The following is a 22,898-nucleotide window of genomic DNA, read 5'->3' as shown; positions in this document are numbered from 1 at the left end:
ATTCCAGTCAGGCACCAGAAACGTGCTGCCAGGCTATCCATACTAGGGGTGGCCATGTAGACATTTCTTAATAATTACATTGGAAAGCTCCTTGAGAATCTGTTTGGATGAGAGGCACTGCATAATGCATATTAATCCACATTAGTACTTAAAGAGGCTGGGAAGGAGGCAAGAGATTGGTATATTGGAGAATAATAGTGGCATTGCTGCTTTAATGTCTCTACCAGATGAAGGATCAGATAGAGTAGTAATTCTACCATGGTTTTCAGAGTCGTGCCCCCTCCTTTCTGGAGCACCAGTAAGTGCTGTCTGTTTATTGGGCAGCAGTAGTGCTGCGGCTCCTAGAACAAGGGCTCTCACCTGAGCAGTGATGGCTAACTGGGGAGCACAGCTGTGGGTAGGTGACTTCATTAAACTGCAGGCCAAGCTGCAGAAAGAGTTTTGAACAGGAGGGCATCAACCATGGAAATGGTTGTGGATGTGTTGCAAGGCGGTGCCACAGCAGAGAAGAGTGGGCAGGAAGTGTTTGCTTTATTGCCTTGTTTGCAGACTTCATGTTCTGTAGGTGTCCAAGGTAAAAATCACTTCTGGGATGCTGGTAGGACAAGCTTGTTTTTTTTTTTTACTTTAAAAATATACTGAGTGATCCAAGCATGCTGTGTTTGCCAAATATTCTCTTAGAATCGGATTCCAGTGCAATTAATTTTTTTTGTTTTGGCTATGATGGCCCATCTAGGTGGAAGAGAAGAGAGTGTCATCCATTACTAAATATTTTTGCTATAGGTTGGAGACTATTTTAGGAAGCTAGAAAGAAGTAGCTCAAGTTTGTATCTTTTATCCTCTTCCTGAAACCTCGCTATGATTCACTTCCCGTGGGCATCCAAGTAGGGAGAGTCTCAGGCTTGATACAATGTGAGTTTGCAAATCCCTGTAAAAAAAAAAAGTCTGCAATAAGTTTATTTAGTTATGCCGTTTTTGTTTCTTTTAACCTTTTGCTGGATTTGTTTTCATATTTTAACCTCTTGTTTTTAGTGAGAAGTTTAAAGTTCTGTCTATGGAAAATGGTTTATGTATAACTGTGGTGTAGCAGGAATGTCAGGCCCACTGAAGAGGAGATAGGCTTGGTGGGAAGTGTTTTTTTTATATCTGCTGTTTCTATTTCTAGATTATCAGTTGATAAACCATACTTTGTAACTAAACTTCAGTGACTTCTAAATTCCACAGCAAAACTATCCATGATGTGGACACTTTTTTTTTTTTAATATAAGTGGTTTTTGTTCTTTCATGGGATTGAGTTTGCTGAAATTCCCTGTAAAGTATTGAAACACCATTAAATGTATTTGTCTAGGACTCTCTTGATGTGCTGCTTTGCTCTATGATAGGACTTAGCAGTATTTATCACAGTGCCTATAGGATTTTACTGCCCTGGATTGTTTGTGTTTGACAAATAACTCTAATAACCTGTCTGTGCTGGCAGTATAATACTTGTTTACAGAGGCAGCTTCTCACAGGTATAGCTCTGGAACATTTGCATGACTGAGGTTTATTCAATGTGCTACAGCTGTCACTTTCTTAAGTGAGTAGCTGCTTCATGTCAGACTTCACAAAAGTGCTTCTGTTTCTTCCAAAAAAACCCAACATTAAATGGAGTAAAGTGATGCTACTCTAAAGTAATTTTAATATAAATGTTCTGTTGTGGTGGTGGTGGTGGTTATTTTTTAACAGAGACTAAAATTCTCTTTTTGTCAAATCCATAAAGTCTCTGACTAGAGTACATTATGTAAATAAGCAAAATGTGTGGTTTTTTTTTTTTTTTTTTAATGGTATGCAGACTTTTTAGGTGGCATCTTTCTCTAAATTAGCCCCCCAAAAATGTTGTATGACAAACTTCCATAAAATGTTTGGGTCTTTTCTTCAGATGCTCTTTGTGGCACAAGTACTACAACATTCTAAGAATGTGTGTTTAAAAAAAAAACCAATGAAATAAAAATCACTTTGTGTGTACATGTAAACTTTGAACTGTAACAAATTCCATTTTGGGCCACTTGTGTGATCAATTTGAGGGCGACAGCATATAGGTTGTGAAGCTCCGTGCTTCTCAAGAGTTAAGTTCCAAGAAAAATTGATTGAAAATATGTTGTCAGCATATCACGGCTTCAGTGTGCTGCTGCTTAGCACTATGCAATTCTGCTATAAACATTCATTTTTATGGTGATACAGTCTAGCAGGACTGAGAACAGACATGGTCAGATGACTGCACTTTTGCCTTTTAGGGAAGGTACTTTACTGTAATACACAGCAGCAGTAGGTAAACTCTTGCAAAGATTGAGCAAGCTGTCATAGCTCACAGTGCACACTGAAAACAATCTGAATTGGTCACTACATAGCAGCAGTGTACTAAAGCTTGTCAATATTGATTGTGTTCCCTGTAAATAGGGCAAAATGCCCTACACCAGTGATGATGCAGAGAAATTCTTGTCCATGGGATTAAGAGGCAGATATGGGAGACGATGGAAGGTTGCAGCCAGTAGCAGTGGTGATGACAATAGACCTAGGATCAGCAGTAGCTGACCTCTGGTCAAGATTTTTCTCTTTCTTTTTTTTTTTTTTTTTCTTTTTTCTCTTTTAAGATGGGGAATGCAGGAATAGGAACTGTCAGATTTATGGTCTAAAAAGACCCTGGCAGCTTAATCTAGTTATCAGGGGACCCTGGAATTATTAATTTCCATCGAGTAACTTTCAGTTTAACATCTAGTAAATAAAAACAATTCTGCTTGAAAGAAACCAACACTTCATTTTCTGTTTCTTTTTTTTTCTTTATTTACAATAAACTAAGTACATGGCATTGGCAAACTGCTCTCTCCCTCTGTCCCTATACAAATTAGACAGGGGCTAATATCTTCTAATTCTTTGGTTATGATTTGCTAATCAATGCATCATTCTTTTGGTTATCATACAGTTGGTCCAATCACTTATTGCCTCATGAAACTAAGTCCAAATATTTAAACACCATTTTTTTTCATCCATTCTAGGCTTCATCAACCATATCATGCTGGATGTCCATTGTAAATATTTGTGTAGTGGAGGCGCTGCTAGCCCTATGTTATGGCTACTGTCTAAAGCCTTTCTAAAAATAAACCTATCTAATAACTTAGAGAAAACAACTAGCACTGCAGAATAAAATGTAAAATGTTCCACTGTTTTTCCAATATAACTGACCTAGAATATGGAGACCTCAGAATGCCACCAAAAAGTTTTTTTTCTACTCTAAATTTCACAGTTCCTCCATTTTCCTAGGTCTCTATATCTTAGGATAGCTCTATCCCACCATGAGCATATGGCTCAATTAACCGAGATATTGGCATGCCACAATTTGAACACTGATTTTCTTCATTTCTTTCATTCCTATGTTTCCCGATCTCCCTCATGTCAATATATTCATTTTAGGCCAATTAGTATTAATCTCATATTTCCTGTTTGTTTATATTTTTATATTCCACTTTTTTTTTTCAGCACTTCAAAGCAGATTACATTCAGGTACTGTAGGTATTCTACATTAAGAATGACTAACCAACATTCAGCATGGAAAATCCCAAAATAGCTCCTCCAAATTGATCTCTTTACTCTAAGGTTAGGGTGATGTTTGTGCTGTTGTCATGAAGATGAGTAAGATTTTGGAGTTTAAAAACAGAAACTTTGGGTTACACCATTCCACACTTAATACGAAAATCTGTATTTATATGCTTTAACAGCTTGTAGGGATGTCGTAAATGTCCTGGTCTTGCATAAATTGTAACATTTCTTTCTATTTCTATTGTCTGGGTAAAGAACATAAGAATGACTTGTTTTCTGGTCATGTGGTACTATATTTGGATACCTCTGTGACAGGGGGTCTAAGTAATAATTTTGTTTGTCAGAAAAATTGTGGTAGGCTACAGTAAAGCTATGAAATTTTCCCATAACTTCATTCACATTTCCAGATAAATGTGCAAAAACATTATCATTTGAATAATCATTATAGTGCACATCTGCTGGACAATATTCAGAACGCTTCTTATTAAACATAAAACAAGATTCTTCAAATTCCCACCCCTTTGGAAGTTTGTAACTTCCATTAGAAAAGAGCAGAAGAATAGTTTTTACAAGCCATTTTCATAAACATAATCAGGTCCTTGTCCTATAGGGAGGGCTCAAAAACACCATTCTGCTGAATTTGGCCTGTGTGCAAAATTGCTCGATGTCACTGATTGAAGGTAAAGTTACTGCATTTAGTACTTGTGTTCCTTGTTTCCACCCATCTGTGAGATTTGCTGGCACTGCTTGAAACAGAAGTTGCCACTTAAAAAAAAAAAAAAAAAAAAAAAAAAAAAAAGCAAAGCAGAAGTTGGTAGGTAAGAGCTGAGTCAGCAGTCTGTTAGATTATAAACTTCTTGACAGGCCTTAGTGAGACGTACATAGCCATTATCTTCTGGAATAATCAGTGGGCTGGCTACTATCCTGCATAGGAGAGCCAGCACACATAGGGAGGACATCTGCATTTTCACTCCCCTTCTTTGAAACAGCCACTTCAAAATTATTCAGATCTGGAAGACATTTCACTTTCTTGAGTCTTTAATGAAACAGCACCTGACTCCAGGGGCACCTGGCTGTGTCAAGATACAAGTGAGGATTAGACAACGCATCAGCTTGCTTAAGTGTCCGCAGGGCTGGGCATGCCTCACTGCCATTGATAATGTTCTCAATGACTCAGCTGGACTGCAAACAGTATACAGGTCTTGCTTTACACAAAAATGTTTAGGATAAGCACTGTCGCCAAAGGCTCAATCTCGCTTGGAGGGCTCTGTACTCACATGGCTATATGAGTTAGGCTGTCCACTGGCTTTGTCAACCGTCTCCTTGAACTGCTGCTGGGTCTTGCATTGATCAAAATAAATCGCTGTGGAAGGTTCATAAAAAAACCCCTTAACAATGGCTAACATGCACCAAATGGTCAAGGCCTTATAATTTTAATGCAGAGTGACGCGCCAACAGTACTTGAAAAGGTCCTTTCCACCTTGGCCGTAAGCAGTACTTTCTTTTAAAAGCTTTGTAGTATACAAAGTCACCTGGTTGGATATCCGGAAAGTCTTGTGTTCGGTGGGCCTTGGAATGCTGGAGAAATCTGAATAATCTTTGTTCTGTGGATGCAGTTGTAACACAATATAGAATTAATTTTATCATGCACAAAGTTCATATCTATTGGCAACATTTGGCATAGTAGGCACAGGCCTACCAAACAACATCTCATGAGAAGAGAGTCCATGTTTATGATTAGGCATATTTCTTATACCCCTTAAAGTCAAGGGTAAAATATCAGGCCACTTCAAAGATGTTTTTATGGTTAAAAAAAAAAAAAATGGAAAATGTCATAATGCCTCTGAATCGCTCCATGATGAGACCACACTTTTTTGAGTACCGTGTGCAATTCTGGTCACTATGTCTCAAAAAAGATATATAGTTGCACTGGAGAAGGTACAGAGAAGGGCAACCAAAATGATAAAGGGGATGGAACAGCTCCCCTATGAGGAAGGGCTAACTGGGTTAGGACTGTTCAGCTTGGGGAAGTGATGGCTGATGGGGGATAAGATAAAGGTCTTTAAAATCATGAGAGAGCTAGAATGGGTAAAGGTGAATCAGTTATTTACTCTTTTGGATAAGAGGACTAGGGGGCACTCCATGAAGTTAGCATGCAGCATGTTTAAAACTAATCAGAAATTTTTTTTTTCACTAAACGCACAATAAAGCACTGGAATTTATTGCCAGAGGATGTGGTTAATGCAGCTAGTATAGCTGGGCTTAAAAAAAAAAAAAAAGTTTGGATAAGTTTTTTTTTTTGGAGGAGAAGTCCATTAACTGCTCTTAATCAAGTTGACTTGGAATAGCCACTGCTATTACTGGCATCAGTAGCATGGGATCTACTTGGTGTTTGAGCTTGCCAGGTACTTATAGCCTGGAATGGCCACTATTGGAAACAGGATGCTGGGCTTGATGGACCTTTGGTCTGACCCAGTATGGCAATTTCTTATGTTCTTTTTCAAGAGTTTTATTAGACATGGCTCTTATGTTAAATCATTATTGATGGCTTTATTTCTTCACAAACAGCTGTCTTTATTTAGTTTTTGTTATGATTCCCGGCCATGGGATGCCATGACAGGGCCTTTACCTTCCTCTGAGCCAGCCCCGCGGTATCTCCGGGTGGCCCTCTGCGCTTCTGGGGCCGCAGCTTGGCGACTCTGCAGTGGCATCTCCACAAGGGAGATGCCGCTGAGCTCCTGCACTTCCTCCGGCTGGTAGCTCCGCCCTCTAGGCACACGCACAGGGGCTCCAGATTTAAAGGGGCCAGCATGGGAAATTCAAGATCTTCCCCTAGAGCAGGGGTGGGCAATTCCAGTCCTCGAGGGCCACAAACCTGTCAAGGTTTTAGGATATCCTAATGAATATGCATGAAGTAGATTTGCATACAATGGAGGCAGCGTGCATGCAAATCTCTCTCATGCATATTCATTAGGGATATCCTGAAAACCAGACTGGTTTGTGGCCCTCGAGGACCGGAACTGCCCACCCCTGCCCTAGAGTGATGTCAGATGCTGTGAGTACTTAAACCCTGCTCAGACTCTCCTTCCTTGCCTTGCAATGGGGTTTGCTCTTTGGAGTCTTGCTAGTTGCTGTCTTTTCCTGTTTCTGCCTTGTTCCTTCTCCAGCCCTTCCTTGCCTGGCTCCTGACTTCGGCTCGTCCTCTGGTATCCTGCTTGCTGCAAGTCTCGACTCTGGTTCGCCTTCGGTGTCTGCTGCCTGCCCTGACTCCTGGTTTGTCCTACTTCCTGCTTGTCTGTTGCCTGTTGTCTTCCGGAGGTCTCCATCCAGGAGACCTCCTCTAAGTCAAAGCGGTTCAGATCCTCAAGGGCTCCTCCTGGTGGGGGTGGGGGGGGGTCTCGGGCTTCCAGTGTTGAAGATTCAGTGGGTCTCCTGACTTGAACTGCCTCCCGGCTACAACGTCCACTGTGGGCCTTCTCATGGTGCGCTTTCACCATCTCTAGCCGGCTCAAGGGTCCACGAACTCAACAGTGTGCAAGGCCATGGACCCGGTGGACTTGGCTGGCCTGCAGGCCATTCCTGGAATCGCCCAGTGGCTACAACAGCAGCAACATTGCTTAGATGTCCTGACGGCGACAGTAGAAAGGCTGGCAAACCGTTTGGACTCTACGCTCCCGGTAGCACCTCCTGCTTCGGTGCCAATGCCTAGTCCCAGACCTGTGGCCTCCACGCTATTACCAACGCCGCCCAGGTACTCCGGGGAAGCGAAACAGTGCTGCGGGTTCCTTAACCAATGCTACATACACTTCACATTACTGCCAACCCAGTTCCCGACAGATCTGGTAAAGACCAGTTATATTATGTCTTTGTTAGATAGGAGGGCCCTGGCCTGGGCCTCCCCATTATGGGAATGTAACTATCCTATCCTTGGAAACTTGCAACAGTTTGTGTCCACATTTAGTCACATCTTTGAGCTTGCCCATAAATCCACGGCGGTTGCCAAATTGCTACGACTACGCCAGGGCTCTCGTTCTCTTGCCGAATATGTGGTCGAATTCCGCTCGCTGGCCACAGAGCTGGACTGAAGAGAAGACAGTCTTCATGGTATATTCTTGGAAGGATTGGCTTCGCGCCTCAAGGATGAGCTAGCGGCACGGGACCTTCCGGACGACCTAGACAGCATGATTGACCTGGCAGGAAGAGTCTACTGCCAACTCAAACAACTGTTCCATGAAGGGAGATCACTTCGTAGACCAGTTAACCTGGCACCTACATTCTCTCGACCTTTTGTCCTCCCCCTCCACATCTTCAAGCAACCAAGGGGTGGAGCCTATGCAGCTGGGGCGAAGCCCTCTTTCTCAAGAGGAAAGGAGACGTCGATGCTCGCTAGGCCTTTGCCTATACGTGGCAATAAGGGGCATTTCTTAGCCCAATGTGGTGTGGCCGGAAAACGCCAGAACCTAGGTGTTATCAGGGAGCTGACCCTAGGTAGTACTAATTCTGCTCCTCAATGGACCGTACCAGTTACTCTCGAATTCCCTGGTGGTTCCTTTGATACGTTGGCATTTTGGTTTCCTCGGGAACCGGAGGAAATGTCATTCTCGCTGATCTCGTCCGTTATTAAATCTCGCCATACAACCTCGGGTTCCTCCACTCTTAAGTTTCTTCGATTCGCAGAACTTCCCTCCCGGGGAGCATCTCTACCAGCACTAAACCCTTAACTCCTCATACTGGCCTCTTGCACACCAAGGAGATTTCATTCCTTGTACTAGAGAAGGCCATTCATCCGATTGTCCTAGGCCTGCCTTGGCTTCAAAGACACTCATATCATCCACTGGTACACCTTGCAATTAGCTGCTTGGAGCCCACAATGCTTCTCTTCCTGTTTACCAGTGTTACCACGACCCAGTATCCCGTTTTTGGTGACCTCCCTCACGTTGCCACCTCAATACTCTGCATACAAGGATGTATTCTCTAAGGAGATGGCTAAATTGCTGCCAGAACATCAACCATTCAATTGGGCTATCTATCTACTGCCTGGAACAACTCCATCTCGGGGTTGGGCATACTCCTTGTCTCTTCCGGAGACACAAGCTATGTCCGAATACATTAAGGAGAATTTGGAGCGTGGCTTCATTCACCCTTCGAACTCACCTGCAGGAGCAGGCTTCTTCTTTGTCGCAAAGAAAGATGGTTCTCTTAGACCTTGCATCGATTACCGTGGCCTCAACGCCATCACGCACAGCAACAGATACCCTCTGCCGCTTATCCCGGAACTTCTGGACCGATTACAAGGAGCCAAGGTGTTCACAGAACACTCTCTCCATGAGGCCTACAACCTCGTGAGAATTTGTCCTGGGGACGAATGGAAGACCGCGTTCAATATGTGTGACGGACACTACGAGTACCTCTTCATGCCATTCAGGCTATGCCAACGACCCGGCGGTCTTTCAAAACTTGATGAACGAGGTACTACGAGAGATGCTCCATTCATCTGTCATTGTCTATTTGGATGATGTTCTAATTTACTCTAAGGACATTGCTACGCATTGTCAGCAAGTAAAACAGGTGCTACAGCGACTGAGAGACAACTGTTTGTTCGCCAAATTGGAAAAAATGCCTATTTGAACAAGTCATTACTCTTCTTGGGTTATATTCTGTCTTCCACCAGGTTCCACATGGACCCAGACAAAGTGTCTGCCATTAGAGTTTGGCCACAACCTGTGGGGGTCAAGGCCCTCAGAGATTCCTTGGCTTTGCCAATTTCTACAAGCAATTTATACCTCATTATTCTCAGAAAATAGCACTCCTTACATCCCTCACAAAGAAAGGAGCTAATGCCAAGGAGCGGTCTGTAGCTACGCATCAAGCTTTGAAGACTTAAAACAGGCCTTTCTGCAGGACACTTGTCTACATCACTCAGACCCTCTATGATCTCTTATAGTAGAGGTAGACTCTTCTGACCTGGCAGTGGGAGCTGTGCTCAGTCAAATCTCCAAGGGCAAGCTTACTCCCCTGTTCTACTTTTCTCAAATTTTTCTCTGGCTGAAAGAAACTACAGAATTGGTGACACAGAGCTTTTGGCCATCAAGCTAGCCTTTGAGGATTGGTGTCAATGGTTGGAGGGGGCTCAACATCCCATTGTTATCCCATAAACAAACTCTACTCACACCACAGTGATACCCTGGTCTGACCACCACCTAATCCAAGCTAACTTACATACCAACCTCAACCTTACAGCTCCTCAAATCACCCCAAACAAGATATCCTACTGTTCACCATTCAACACAGAACTTTTTACAAAAAACTCTTCAATCCAAATTAAGCAACATTAATCTATCTAACTCTGAGAATGCAACTTCATCATGGCTAAATATCACAAAAAAAGTAGCAGACAACATCAATCCCATTATTACAAAGACTAAACAAGAACCAATGGTATAACGAAAATATCAGAACTGCCAAACGTATACTCAGGAAAAAAGAGAATGGAGAAAAAACAAAAGTACAACCACACTAAATAATTATCGGAACAACTTAGTTCAATATAAAAATATCAACAATGCGAAAAAGGAATTCTTCTCCAACAATCTCCAAATTTCATCATAACCCCAGAATGTTATTCGCAATAGTTCAGAAATTACTAAAACCACCCAAGAGTCTACGTGTACCAAACATGGAAGCGATGACTTTGCTGATTTTCTTCAACAACAAAATATCTCATCTCATCCAAACCAACAACAACCAGAACATCAAACTTAACAACAAGATAACCTCATCATGGTCAAACTTTGATACCGCCTCTACTCTTGAAATTCAATCTATAATAAATAAAATGAACCCCGCCAACTATCCAATAGATAACAACCCACCATATCTAAAACCATCACCAAAATCATCAATTTATCACTGACCAAAGGTAATTACCCCAAATGCCTCAAATCTGCTGTTATCAAACCAATCCTTTTAAAGAGAGCAACCTAGATCCTGAAATCCTTACCAACTACTGCCCCATATCAAACCTTTCGTTCATAGCCAAAACCATTGAAAAAGTCGTACATACTCAACTTGATGACTATCTTGAGACAAGCAGCATCCTACCTCCATCACAATATGGATTTAGAAAAAACCTAAACACAGAATCTCTCCTCATCTCCCTAAATGATATTATTATAAGAGGCTTTGACAAAGGTGAAAAATACTTGCTCATACTCTTTGACCTCTCAGCCGCCTTCGACACAGTAAACCACAATATACTGTTGGAGCGACTAACCCTAATTGGCTTAACCGGCACCACCTTACAATGGTTCTCTTTCTATCTGATCGAACATACCAAGTATTAATCAATAACAACCCATCAAAAATGATCAACCTCAACACTGGAGTCCCCCCAAGGATCAGCTTTATCAGCCTCCCTTTTCAACATATACCTTCTCCCCATCTGCCAACTACTAGAAGAATATGGAATCGCACACTTCCTCTACGCTGATGATATTCAACTTCTAATTCCCATACAAAATTCGATCGAAGACACCTACAAGAAAACCTCAGATCTACTTATTTCAATCAAACATCTCCTAAATTCTCTGAAACTCATAATCAATTTCGACAAAACTGAAATAATACTCCATGGACAAAAAACCCAATCCAACTCCACCACCCCTGACAATACTAGACAAACAAATGAAATCTATACTCCCTACCACCCACACCAGGAACCTCGGAATTATCATCGATTAAAGAACTTTCTTTCAAGAACCACATATCAAATAAAACTAAAGAAGGATATCACAGACTCCTAATCCTAAGACATCTAAAACCATTTCTCAACCCTTATGATTTCAGAACTGTCCTACAACTACTTATTTTCTCCACCTTCGACTATTGCAACTCCCTACTAACTGGAATACCTTTTTCAACCCTCAAACCACTCCAAATACTGCAGAACTCAGCTGCCAGAGTCCTAACAGGAACAAAAAGAAGTGAACACATAACACCCATATTGACCTTACTTCACTGGCTCCCTATTAAAGCACGTATTGCTTAAAAATCAATGACCATCATTCACAAAATTCTAAACAATGATCATCAAGGTCTAAACATAATTCCTCAAAATCCTCCAAGAAACCTACGCTCTAATAACTCAGGTTACCTAAACATCCCTCCCCCCCATCAAAGATGCACATCTGGCAACAACAAGAGAGAGAGCCTTTTCCATTGCCTCCCCTAAACTCTGGAATGCCCTACCTAAAGTCCTGAGAACCCAGCACGACCTAAAAACACTATTGTTTTGCAAATTCTACACTGACCTTCATACATCTGATCATCCCAATGCTCATCTATAAACATCTTAATACCTTCTCTCCAACCTGAACCTGCATCCCCCTTCCTCATCCAACTTAATAATGCTTTCTGGACTTGTTATGTTTAAATTCTGTTAATGTTCACATTGTTATACTGTTGCACAACTGCTAAGAAAATATATACTTTGTAAACGTTATGATGGCTCTACCGAATGATGGTATATAAAACTCAACAAATAAAAAAAATAATAGTGGTATACACAGACCACAAAAATCTGGAATTCTTGTGCTGTGCCCAACAACTAAATCCAAGACAGGCTCGCTGGTCTTTGTTCTTTACTCTGTTCCATTTCTCCCTACATTACCATCCAGCATCAAAGAATATCTGTGCAGACGCTCTTTCCCGTACTACAGAGACAGAGGACACACCTACTCCACCTCAGTATATTTTAGATCCTGCAAAGGTCCTACTGGCCGCCACAGACATAAGCCCCATCGGCAAGATGGTAGTGTTTTTTCACTTGAGAAGGGAAGTTCTCACTTGAGCCCATGATTCTGTTACTGCAGGACATCGTGGTGGGGTACAAATGTTGGAATTGCTCACATGCTGCTGCTACTTCTGGTGGCCTCAAGTAAGAAGGGACATTAGAGTCTACATTGACTCTTGTCCGGTTTGTGCAAAACAGAAATCAATACCAGGCCGTCCTTGGGGTCTGCCCCAGCCACTTCCCATCCCGGTTGAGCCGTGGACCCACTTATCTACCGACTTTATAACAGATTTGCCCCCTTCTGAAGGGAAGACAGTCATATGGGTCACAGTGGACAGATTTTCTAACATGGCTCATTTTGTCCCATTACCTAAACTTCCTTCTGCTCCTGAATTAGCCCAGCTGTTTTCACAGTACATATTTCGTGCCCATGGACTGCCACTCCACATTACGTCGGACTGGAGTCCTCAGTTTACCGCAAAGTACTGGAAGGCTCTCTGGAAACAACGGAGTCCATTTGGATTTTACCTCTGCATTTCACTCCCAGAGCAACGGACAAGTGGAACGAACCAGTCGTTCCCTAAAGGCTTTCCTCAGAGCCCTCGTTGGGACAAACAAGACAATTGGGTGTCCCTACTACCATGTGCTGAGTTCTCATACAACCATCATACCCATTCAGCTACGGGGACATCCCCTTTTCAGCTTGTCTATGGTAGACAACCCAAGCCTCCTCTACCTCTCCTCTGTCAGGGCCTTCCCCTGCAGCTCAGCTCTCCACGCAGCAGCTTCATTCTCTTTGGGAGTCTACTCCAATTCAAGTTGCAGTGAACAGCGGCCACCTCTAAAAGAAACACTGATAAACATTGTCGTCCAGCTCCAGTATTTCAACCAGGAGATGAGTATGGTTGAGTACCAAACATATCCACCTCCGCTTGCCTTCCATGCGTCTAGCCCCCTAAGTTCATTGGGACCTTTACCATCTCAGAGTTGGTATTGTCTTTTATTGTGTACGTCTCTCCAGTACCTTGAAGATTTCCAGCATCTTCCACGTATCTCTGGTGAAACCTCTGATTCTCTAAATATCTCCGCAATCCACCAGTTTCTTCGCAGCCACTTGCTGATGATGACTCAATCTATCAAGTCCAGGATATCTTGGATGTTCACTTCCATCATCGAAACTGGGAATATTTAGTGTCTTGGGAGGGCTGTAGTCCTGAGGACAATACTTGGGAGACAGCGGCCAATATATTAGACAAATCGCTTCTCCATCGTTTCCATCAGGAGCATCCGAACGCACCAGGACCCCCGAGGAGGGGGCATAAGGGGGGGGACTGTTAAGATTCCCGGCCATGGGATGCCATGGCAGGGCCCTTACCTTCCTCCAAGCCAGCCCTGCGGTATCTTGCGGCGGCAGCTCCACGAGGGAGACGCCATCGCGCTCCTACACTTCCTCCGTTGGCTGGTAGCTCCACCCCCTAGGCATACATGCACATGCAGAGGCTCCAGATTTAAAGGGACCAGCGTGGGAAATTCAAGATCTTCCCCTAGAGTGATGTCAGACTCTGTGAGTACTTAAACCCTGCTCAGACTCTCCTTCCTTGCCTTGCAACGAGGTTCGCTCTTTGGAGTCTTGCTAGTTGCTGTCTCTTCCTGTTCCTTCTCCAGCCCTTCCTTGCCTGGCTCCTGACTTTGGCTTGTCTTCTGGTATCCTGCTTGCTGCCTGTCTTGACTCCTGGTTTGTCCTACTTCCTGCTTGTCTGTTACTTGTTGTCTTCTGGACTGCTCCATCCAGGAGACCTCGTCTAAGTCCAAGCGGCTCGGATCCTCAAGGGCTCCTCCTGGAGGGATCTCTGGCTTCCAGTGGTGAAGATTCAGTGGGTCTCCTGACTTGAGCTGCCTCCCAACTACGACCTCCACTGTGGGCCTTCTCACGGTGCACTTTCACCATCTCTAGCCGGCTCAAGGGTCCACGAACTCAACAGTTTTATATATACAGATATTCAAATATACATCATATCAGTTTACAGAAAATACAAGTACAAATGTACTAAACATTCCAAAGAAAACTCGCTTGAAACAAAAGTATTGCACTGGTAGATGCGGCTGTTTCCCAAGTGCTGCTGACAGAAGGATCTTTTCCTCCTTCTTCTGAAATAACACCTCTGCTTTCTTTACAGATACCAGAGCAGATCACTGGACAGGATCTCCTCAGATTATAAAAAGAAGCTACTGAGGAACATCTTTCCTGGCAACACCAGGGATGCCCATGCACCTCCACTGCACTATGGCTGGAGCCTAATCAACTCCCTGATAATCCTACCTCCATTATCCCGTACTTTGGCAGAATGGTTCATTCCATTTCATAATCTGGAAAATTGGGGGTGATGAAAGCATAATAGATTCTGACCTCTCTATGCAGTCCCAGATTTCCACCTTTGGTTAAATCTTCCTTTTATAAATTACATCTGTTGAAACATTTAAAGCCGCTCCTTACATTGAACGATTGACATATAGTGCTACAATCATTGGTACTAAACAGCCTGGATTATTGTAACTCTTTTTTTTTATCTTGGCTTGCCAGTTTCTACAACCTGGCCATTTCAAATAATTCAGAACTTCATGGCCCATCTAACTGGAAAATGTTTGAGAGCGCATAACTCTGGCCTTGATATCATTGTATTGGCTTCCAATCATTTATCACATTCAGTTTAAAGTATTAACAGTTACATTCAATTTGATACACAATCATTTATCTGGCTAAGCACCTCTCTCAGGCTCTACAAACCAACCAGACATATTTAATTCGCTACAAAAACTTATTGGAAATGCCAACTGTGGAAACAACAAGCCTTGATATTAGAAGAAATCAGGCCTTTTCAGTCGCAGGCCCAAGACCTTTGGAACACCCTCCCAGACTTGCTATATGAGATCCAGGATCTAAAAAATTTCAAAAGATCAGTTAAAACCTTCCTCTTCAAACAAGCCTTTCCAAACTGAACTTGCTCTAGTGGAAAAAGCTAAATTCAATTGTGCTTCCAGACCTCTGCATTGGAAGAACTGTAATCAGACTTCTCTTCTATTGTCTTTTCTTGTATTCCACTAGTAATGTGTTCTGTTTTTATGTATTGCTTGTGCATGTTTTTATTGTAAGCCACCTTGTATAGAATGCGGAATAGAAGGATTTTTAGGATTAAAATAATAGGGGGTAAGGAAGGCTGAACAGTGAGGCATTTCAACTGGAGCAGGAAGCTTGGGCAGCAGAAGCAGTGAGGGTGTATCTGAACCATCTTACTTGAGATGTGGGCACCAAATAAAATTTCACCAACCTCCATGAAGCAGAGGTTAGTGGAGTAGCGGGTTCCCATTCATGAGTTGCTTGGAGTCTAAGGGAGTGATGTAATATGCAGTGCTAAAACTGTCATGGGATTTTGTGCATACTTGCACATGGTTTGACACGCAGATTTCCCATGCTAGCCTTACGCGCGTATGTAATATAGCGTTCAGCATGGGGAAAAACGCACACGCAAACCCACTCTAAAACAGCTGGTTTAGTGCGTGCATGCCACTATTTACTGGCAATGCAGGGAGTCACTCATTGGTTAGCGTGGGTTCTTGTATGTGGGGATTTTTTTTTTTTAGCACTTGGATCAGGGCAGGAATTAAGTTAAAGTGCATGTTTGGAGAGTGGATTACTCTGGGGTAATCGTGGATTACCTTCTCTCTTTCTGGATGTTTGGAATATGTTTGGTTTTGGCTGTAGAAATCTCTGCTGCTCGCCAGCACTGACTAGTTCAGCTGCCAAGCGGTCAGAGACGGAACATGAAGGGGTTAAACATTGCTCTACCCACCTTCAGTTCCATTTCTGGATCACTAACTTCTTCACTGTTTTTATAAAAAGGGAAGACTTTTTTTTTTTTTTTTTTGTCCTGAGAATATCATACATTGTGTAGAATTATTTTTAACAAAAGTGACTATCTGCTTGCTATGTAGACTTCCATTAGATTGGTAGAGCTTGTAGAAAGAGTGTTTTGCATACAGGGGCTGTTGCTGGATGAGGTGGCTGCCTCAGGAGGCAAGATTCTAAGACAGCAAAATGTGCTCTTTCCCCCAAAAAAACCTTCCTGCTGCGGCTACCTCACCCTGCACTGAGGCCAACATTAGCAGCATAGCTCCAGTAAGGTGCCCGTGGGATTACCAACCTCTGCAGGCAGATGAGAGAATCTGCAGCACTGGCTTCAGTGACACGCCCGTGATGGCCAAAGGGGAAACTCCAATGGGGCCACCACAAATCTATCCCACAGTGGCTGAAGAAAAGTCCCAGTGGGCCACCGTGCACCAGAAAGAGGCCATGGCGTGGCCACCACAAACCCCACCCAAGACAATATAACAAGAGGCACAGTGGGGATTCCTGAAAAATGCCCATAAGAGGAGGGGGAACGAGAGCCACTGAGATGAGAGAGGGCCTGTGAGAGTGAGAGTGTCGTCGTGTGAAGGGGAGAGAGCCAATGTGTTAAAGTGTGTGTGTGTGCATGAGAATAAACATATTTATGAGAGAGAAAGTAAAATTTGTGCACCCTCCCCTGCTAATCCTGGACAATCTTTGAGTGGCTAGAAATAAAAGGTTCCCAGGTATGGAGAGTAGAGGATTTTTTTTTTTTTAAATCCCTATTAGTTTTAATTATTGGATGTTTTGTGTCTGCTGTGTTTGAAATATTTTATTGGTGGGTGATAATTTTTTTTAATTTAATGAGTTTCTAATTGGATCTGTTAATTAGATGTTTTGAAATATTATTTTATTAGTATGGTATTTTGTTGGTGCTGTTTGTTTCTATTTTCCATTGTTGCACTACATACAGAATCTGGCTTATTGTGTTTTCTAGTTCAGTTTTTGTCTGCCTGTTTCTATTTATACTCTATAGTCAGATCATCTCCAAAAATAAACCATCTGTGTTCTACATGTATGACCAAGCTCGAGTATTCAGCTAATGTGTAGTTTCTGTGTAAGTATCTATAGCAGCCTGGCTTGTTCTAGTTCTCTAATAGGAGGTGGATTTATTTATTTAAGAATATTTATGAATCACCTTACAGATTTCAATAAACCTCTCAAAGCAAAGGACATTGAATTAAAAGGACACTTGAACAAAACATTGAACAAGGGAACAATTAATTTAAAACTGCAGCAATGTGGTAGCTGGAGGACGGAGACTCTATAATATATAAATACCAGATTGATGATTAGTAGTGTCTGTGAGGCAGGATGATGGCCACCAGTATTGGAAGCCTTGTTATATTCCAATATTTGATATAAGAAGCTTTGCTATCACAAGACAGACTCCAAGAGATTACAATTGTTAGAGGGTAGGAAGGTACAGAGCAGAACAAATTATGGATGGCTGTAGGACCTTTGCAGTAAATGAAATGGCCAGAATGGTCTGAACAAATGAGTTTCTTCCCGGTTAAGGATCCTAGGTGATGGAGGTAGATTTTTTTTTTTTTTTTGTGTGTGTTGATCAGACTGACTGAAGGTCTGATTAAACAGCCCCTTACCTTATTTTTCATTAAAAGACTAACTTGATTCCAGGCAAATAGGCTATGGCACCTCATTACAGAGTTTGGGAGTATAGCAGCTAAAGACTCTGTGCCTTATGCAGTATCATTTTTGCGGCAGCTAAGGGGGTGGGGAGCAAGCAGGGCCATTTGTGAGGAGCAGAGTTCTCTAGAAGGGGTGTATGGTATCAGGAGCTGTGAGAGAGATTCTGGGGCCTGATTATTTGCACGATTGAAGATGAGATGGAGGATCTTGAATTTTATTCTGGCTTCTTTCTATTGAAAGCCACTGACATTTATGTAGGATGGGTTTTATGTGATTTGAAGCTTTGGTGCCCACCAAGAGTCTTGCTTCCGTGCTTTGCACAAGTTGTAACTGCTTCCAGGATAGTCTGGGAGATACGAATCAGAAGAGAGTTGCAATAATCTAATCAACTAGTGATTAGGGCATTGATGATTCAGGATAAGTTAAGGTGTCTGAAGAAGCTGTGGAGCGGTCTTATCTGGTGGAGGTACATGAAGGAGGTACTCACTACTTTGCTGATGTGGGACATCATTAATAACTTTGGGGATCCAACTCCATCCTTAGTTCGGACCGAAGTTTGTGGCTGGAGGAATATATTTGATAGGGATGGTAGAGGCTATAGAGTGACCCTGTCAGCTCAACCAGAGAAATTTATGATTTTGAAGGGTTCAGTTTGCTTGTCAACTAAGCCATTGGGCTACAGCTGAGAGACAGCTCTTGAGATTAACACCAGAACCAAAGTTCCTTAATGCAGAATTGAATATTGTCAGCAAACAGGTGGCACTTTATGATGATAGTCTGGATTTATTCACGGATCAGTTTAAACAAAATGTTTGAAAAGTACTGGGGAAAGGATTGGGCCCTGGGAGACTCCACAAATAAGGCTTCTGGAAGTTTATCATTTGTTGGCCCACCAAACGGATTTGAGTTCTGTTGGATAAAAGACTTGAACCAACTGAGGGCAGAACCTCCAATACCAATATTACCCAGGTGCTGGATAAGGAGATTGCGGTCAACTGTGTCAAAAGCTGCAATGAGAGAGAATAGAATAAGAATGGTCCCATTTGTGATGTCCTTCAGGAAAGGACATGGAACCAACCCTGTCCTTCTGGACAAGTGTTCAGAGTGAAGCAATTTTACCTCTTCCAGGAAGTCCAAAAGTTGGTGGTAGACTCCTTTTTCCACTAACTTAGATAAGGGAAGGCTGGACAATAGTGATCAAGCATATTGGGGTCTGAGCCAGATTTTTTTCAGCATAGGTTTGATTACTCCTTTTTTACCATTTCTGGGAGGGAACACTGGGATAGGATGCAATTTTATTATAGTTGAAAGCCAAGGGGCCAGAATGAGTCTTAGGCTATGGATGAACCTGGGTGGAATTTGGGTCCAGTGGACTGGGAAACTGACTGACTTGTTGTTGGAGGAAGTCTTCCACCTCTTTGGAGTGATGGTCCTGAAGACATTTTAGTGAGGTAGTATTTTGAGGGAGTTGAGTTGTTCCTGTAGGGGTGTGGATGGGGGCTCAGGGGGTGGAGTGGAGGAAGGACAGCTATCAAAGAGCGAGTGGATTGTTTGCAAAATTCTTCTCTAAAAAAAATTCTAAGTTTTCTGCAGTGAGGTCTCCTGTAGGAATAGAAGTCATTGAGAGCTGCTTCACTAGTTCAGTTTAGCTGGATGGTACAGAGTTCCAATTGCTTGGAGATGGGTTTTTGGTTGTGGGTTTTTTGTTTGTTTTCCCAGATGAATGGCTGTTTTTTAAAATATATATTTTTGCTTGTTCCTTGCTGTTTCAAAGATTAGTGTCAGTATTGTAATGTATTTCCTCCATGCTCATTCAAGTTGATGGAGTTGTTTGAGGACAAGAACTCTTATGGCACCATGGAGAATCTGTTTCACAGTTTGGCCTAAATGGTGCAAGGATATGGATGATGGAGGGAAATTGGTCATTCCAGTATTGGACCAGAGCTTCCAGTGGGTCCAATGGAGATTGGGGTTCCAGGAATATTAAGGAGTTGTAGTATATTTTTGTTTGTGATAGTTGAGAGGCTCCTAGTGGGAGGTTTTGAATGGGGAAGGGGAGGCAAGTTGCTTTTGGGATTGAAATGGTAGCTTGGACCAGGTAATGGTGAGTCCATGAGATGGGACCACTGATATAGTGTTGGTGTCAATAACAATATTTGCAGAATGAAATATTAGGTCTATAGAGTGGCTGTGTTTGTGGGTGAGCACCTTGATTAGTTGCATGAGATCCAGATTATCCATGTTATGTCACAGGGGGTTTCTCTGCAGGAAAGTTGAAGTCTCCAAGGTTTTGTAGGACTTAGTGGTCACGTCACTGATGTCTCAAAATAGGAGGAAAATATCAGGGTGAGTGTCAGGAAGATGGTAGCTTAGGGCAATCTTTAGTCCATTGACTTAAGTTTAGAACAAGGCAGTCAGATTTGCCTACTTGCTAGGAGGCCACTGGTGTGAGAGACAGGGTGTGGCGAAAGATGATGGAACTCCTCCACCATGACTCAAAGGATTGAGGAGTGTGGTATATTAGGTAGTAAGGAGGGCAGAAAATGGGCAAGGGCCACGGTCTCCTTCTATCAATGTCTTAGAGAGTGTGGAGGCTAAATTCTTCAATAAGGTCGGTGATGAAATGGGATTTCTTGCTCACTGACTGAGCATTGATTGATGCCAGGGTATAGAGTGGTAGGTCCTAACTGTGTTAGCTTATGTTTTTCCCATGTTGCAGGGGAACTGGAGGTGTCATGAGTGAAGCTGTTTGGGTGTCTGGGAAGATCTCCTAACCCCTGTCACCATTATGGGATTCAGGTCCAGTTAAACCACCTTTTAGGGATGGTTAGGGTTATGAGTCAGAAATGGTTCCCTTTGCTTGGAGGGGGAAGTAGAGATGAGTTTGAATTACTTAATAGAATATTTTTACCTAGTGTCCTCAGCTTCTTGGGAGGCTGTCAATGTGGCTGGGCCATATAAGAAGGGTGTTATGATAGGTGGCTGGTGTAATGTTGAGGAGAAGAAATAGGAAGAAAATCCTGTTGGAAGATAATTTGTTGGGATAGTACTCACAGTTCAGTGGAGGAATCAAACTGAAGTATTAAGAGAAATGAAGGTCTATTCGGGACAAATGGCTCTGGCTCCCAAAGATCCCCAGGAATGATGTTTTAGGGCCTGTTGTAATACTTGCAGTGTTGACTTTTCCTACGTAGGCCTGTTACTGTTTGAGAGTTGGCATTTAGCACTGTTTTAGTATGGGAAGTTTACTATACTGTAATTCAATTTACTCATGGCTATCTGAGGGCCAAGCCTACACCCAACATGTTTTACAATAGGCCTAATACTACATAGTTTACAAGTGTCTTTGCAGGATTTTCCAGTTGGTACCACAGCAGTGCATGTAAATAGCATACCCATGTAAATGAAACTTTTTTTATCTCAGAAGACTGTACTTTGAATGCCCCTTTTCTTTTTTTTTTAAACTTTGTAGTTATTTTAAATATACACAAGCATTAACTTGCAACAGTAAGAACAATTGAATTGGTAATCTTCACAGGAAAACGATAAAAAAAAAAGACAACATAAAACTTCAATTAATTGCTAATTAACCACCATAAAGAGAGGTATCCAGAAAGAGACACAATAAGGGACACCCTTCAAACATATAAGAAATGAGTCTTCCAGTGAGAACATAGTGTGCTTCAAACATAATATAGGACTGGAAGAGCCTAATCTCCAACCTTAGTATTCTCCTAAAGAATGGAAAACTCAATATTAAACATGATCAGGGACTTGAGAATTAACAAAGCATCTAAGCTGAATAGGATCCAGGAAAACACATTTCTCAGTGAACAAAAAAACTCTACATTTACATGGTAACCGCAAAAAGAAACGAGCCTCCAAATCAATAAGCTCTTGTTGCATAACAAGAAAGGCTTTCCTACATGCCTGCATAGCCTGGAAAAATTTGAAGCCTTCCATCCATGAAAGAATTATTCATAGCTTGAAAACCATAATTGAAAATCAAATCCCAGTCAAAATGTGAGGAAAAAAGTCATATTTAAGTAGATCTATGTGACACTTACTGTTGCGCTAGGGGGCAAGAGGTGTGTGCCCCTGTAGCAAGATGTAACTTGTCTGGGAGTGGAGGCTTCCAGGCCCCTGCCAACCTGCATGCCTTAGTGAGACCAACCACGCAAGACTGGCCTCTTGAGTGGTCCTCCGACTACTCCAAGCCCTTTTGGACCTGCCACAGGAGGCAGCAGGGCGCAAGGTAGACTAAGGCCAAAGGCACTGGAGCTTGGATCTTGGAATGAAGATGAAGACTTGGAACTCACACATGGAGGAGACGGAGGCAAGAGCAAGGGGCTCCGAAGACGCAGTTCAAGGAAGAAGCTCAGAGGATAGGCTCTGAGCCGGAGCACTGAGGCAGGACTCGGTGGAAGGGAGGTTAAAAGCCGGGATCAACAGGAGACTTGCACAGCCAAGGACGTCAGGACCACTTGGAAGATGAAACATGGAATCCAGAGACCAGGAACGCCAGGCAGGAACAGGAAGTGGAGGAGTCCTAGGGAGGACTGGTCCCAGATGACTAGGTCCTTGCCAAGGCCCCGAGTGAATGAACGAGGAGCCCTTTTTTATAGGACAGACAAGGACAACACCCACGGAGAAGTCCACAGATGGGTCAGGAGGACCCCACCTCCGCTATCCCTTTAAGAAGGGGAGAGAGCTGTGGGCCTGCCCCCTAGGAGGAACAGGAAGCTGGACAGTGGTGTCTCGCCACTGATGACACTGAGAGGGGAGCTGGGCTGCAGGCAGGCCCAGACGCTGGAAGCTCCTCCCTGCCACTGAAGAGAGAGAGGCGTCGGCGGCACTCCTGCGAGAGAGTCCCGGTGAGGGTGGCTCTATGCCGCGGAAGAGACCCTGGCTTTGGCAGCCTCTGGGCCACGCCCATGAGGG

At 42.9% G+C, this 22,898-nt stretch overlaps 1 protein-coding gene across 1 annotated transcript in view; it reads left to right on the top strand.

Moving 5' to 3' along the window:
* Window positions 1–424: 424 nt before the first annotated feature.
* LOC115084539 (mediator of RNA polymerase II transcription subunit 1-like) overlaps window positions 425–22,898 on the top strand; it is a 200,022-nt gene continuing 177,548 nt past the window's right edge. The window contains exon 1 of the mRNA XM_029589527.1: window positions 425–574. Coding sequence (XP_029445387.1) covers window positions 463–574 — 112 coding nt within the window. The 5' untranslated portion in view covers window positions 425–462. The remainder of the gene's footprint in view (window positions 575–22,898) is intronic.

This window comes from Rhinatrema bivittatum, chromosome 2, assembly GCF_901001135.1.
Source record: "Rhinatrema bivittatum chromosome 2, aRhiBiv1.1, whole genome shotgun sequence".
Classification (NCBI taxonomy): Eukaryota; Metazoa; Chordata; class Amphibia; order Gymnophiona; family Rhinatrematidae; genus Rhinatrema; species Rhinatrema bivittatum.
Note: the sequence above shows the minus strand (reverse complement) of the source record. Positions and strands in the feature narration are given on the sequence as shown.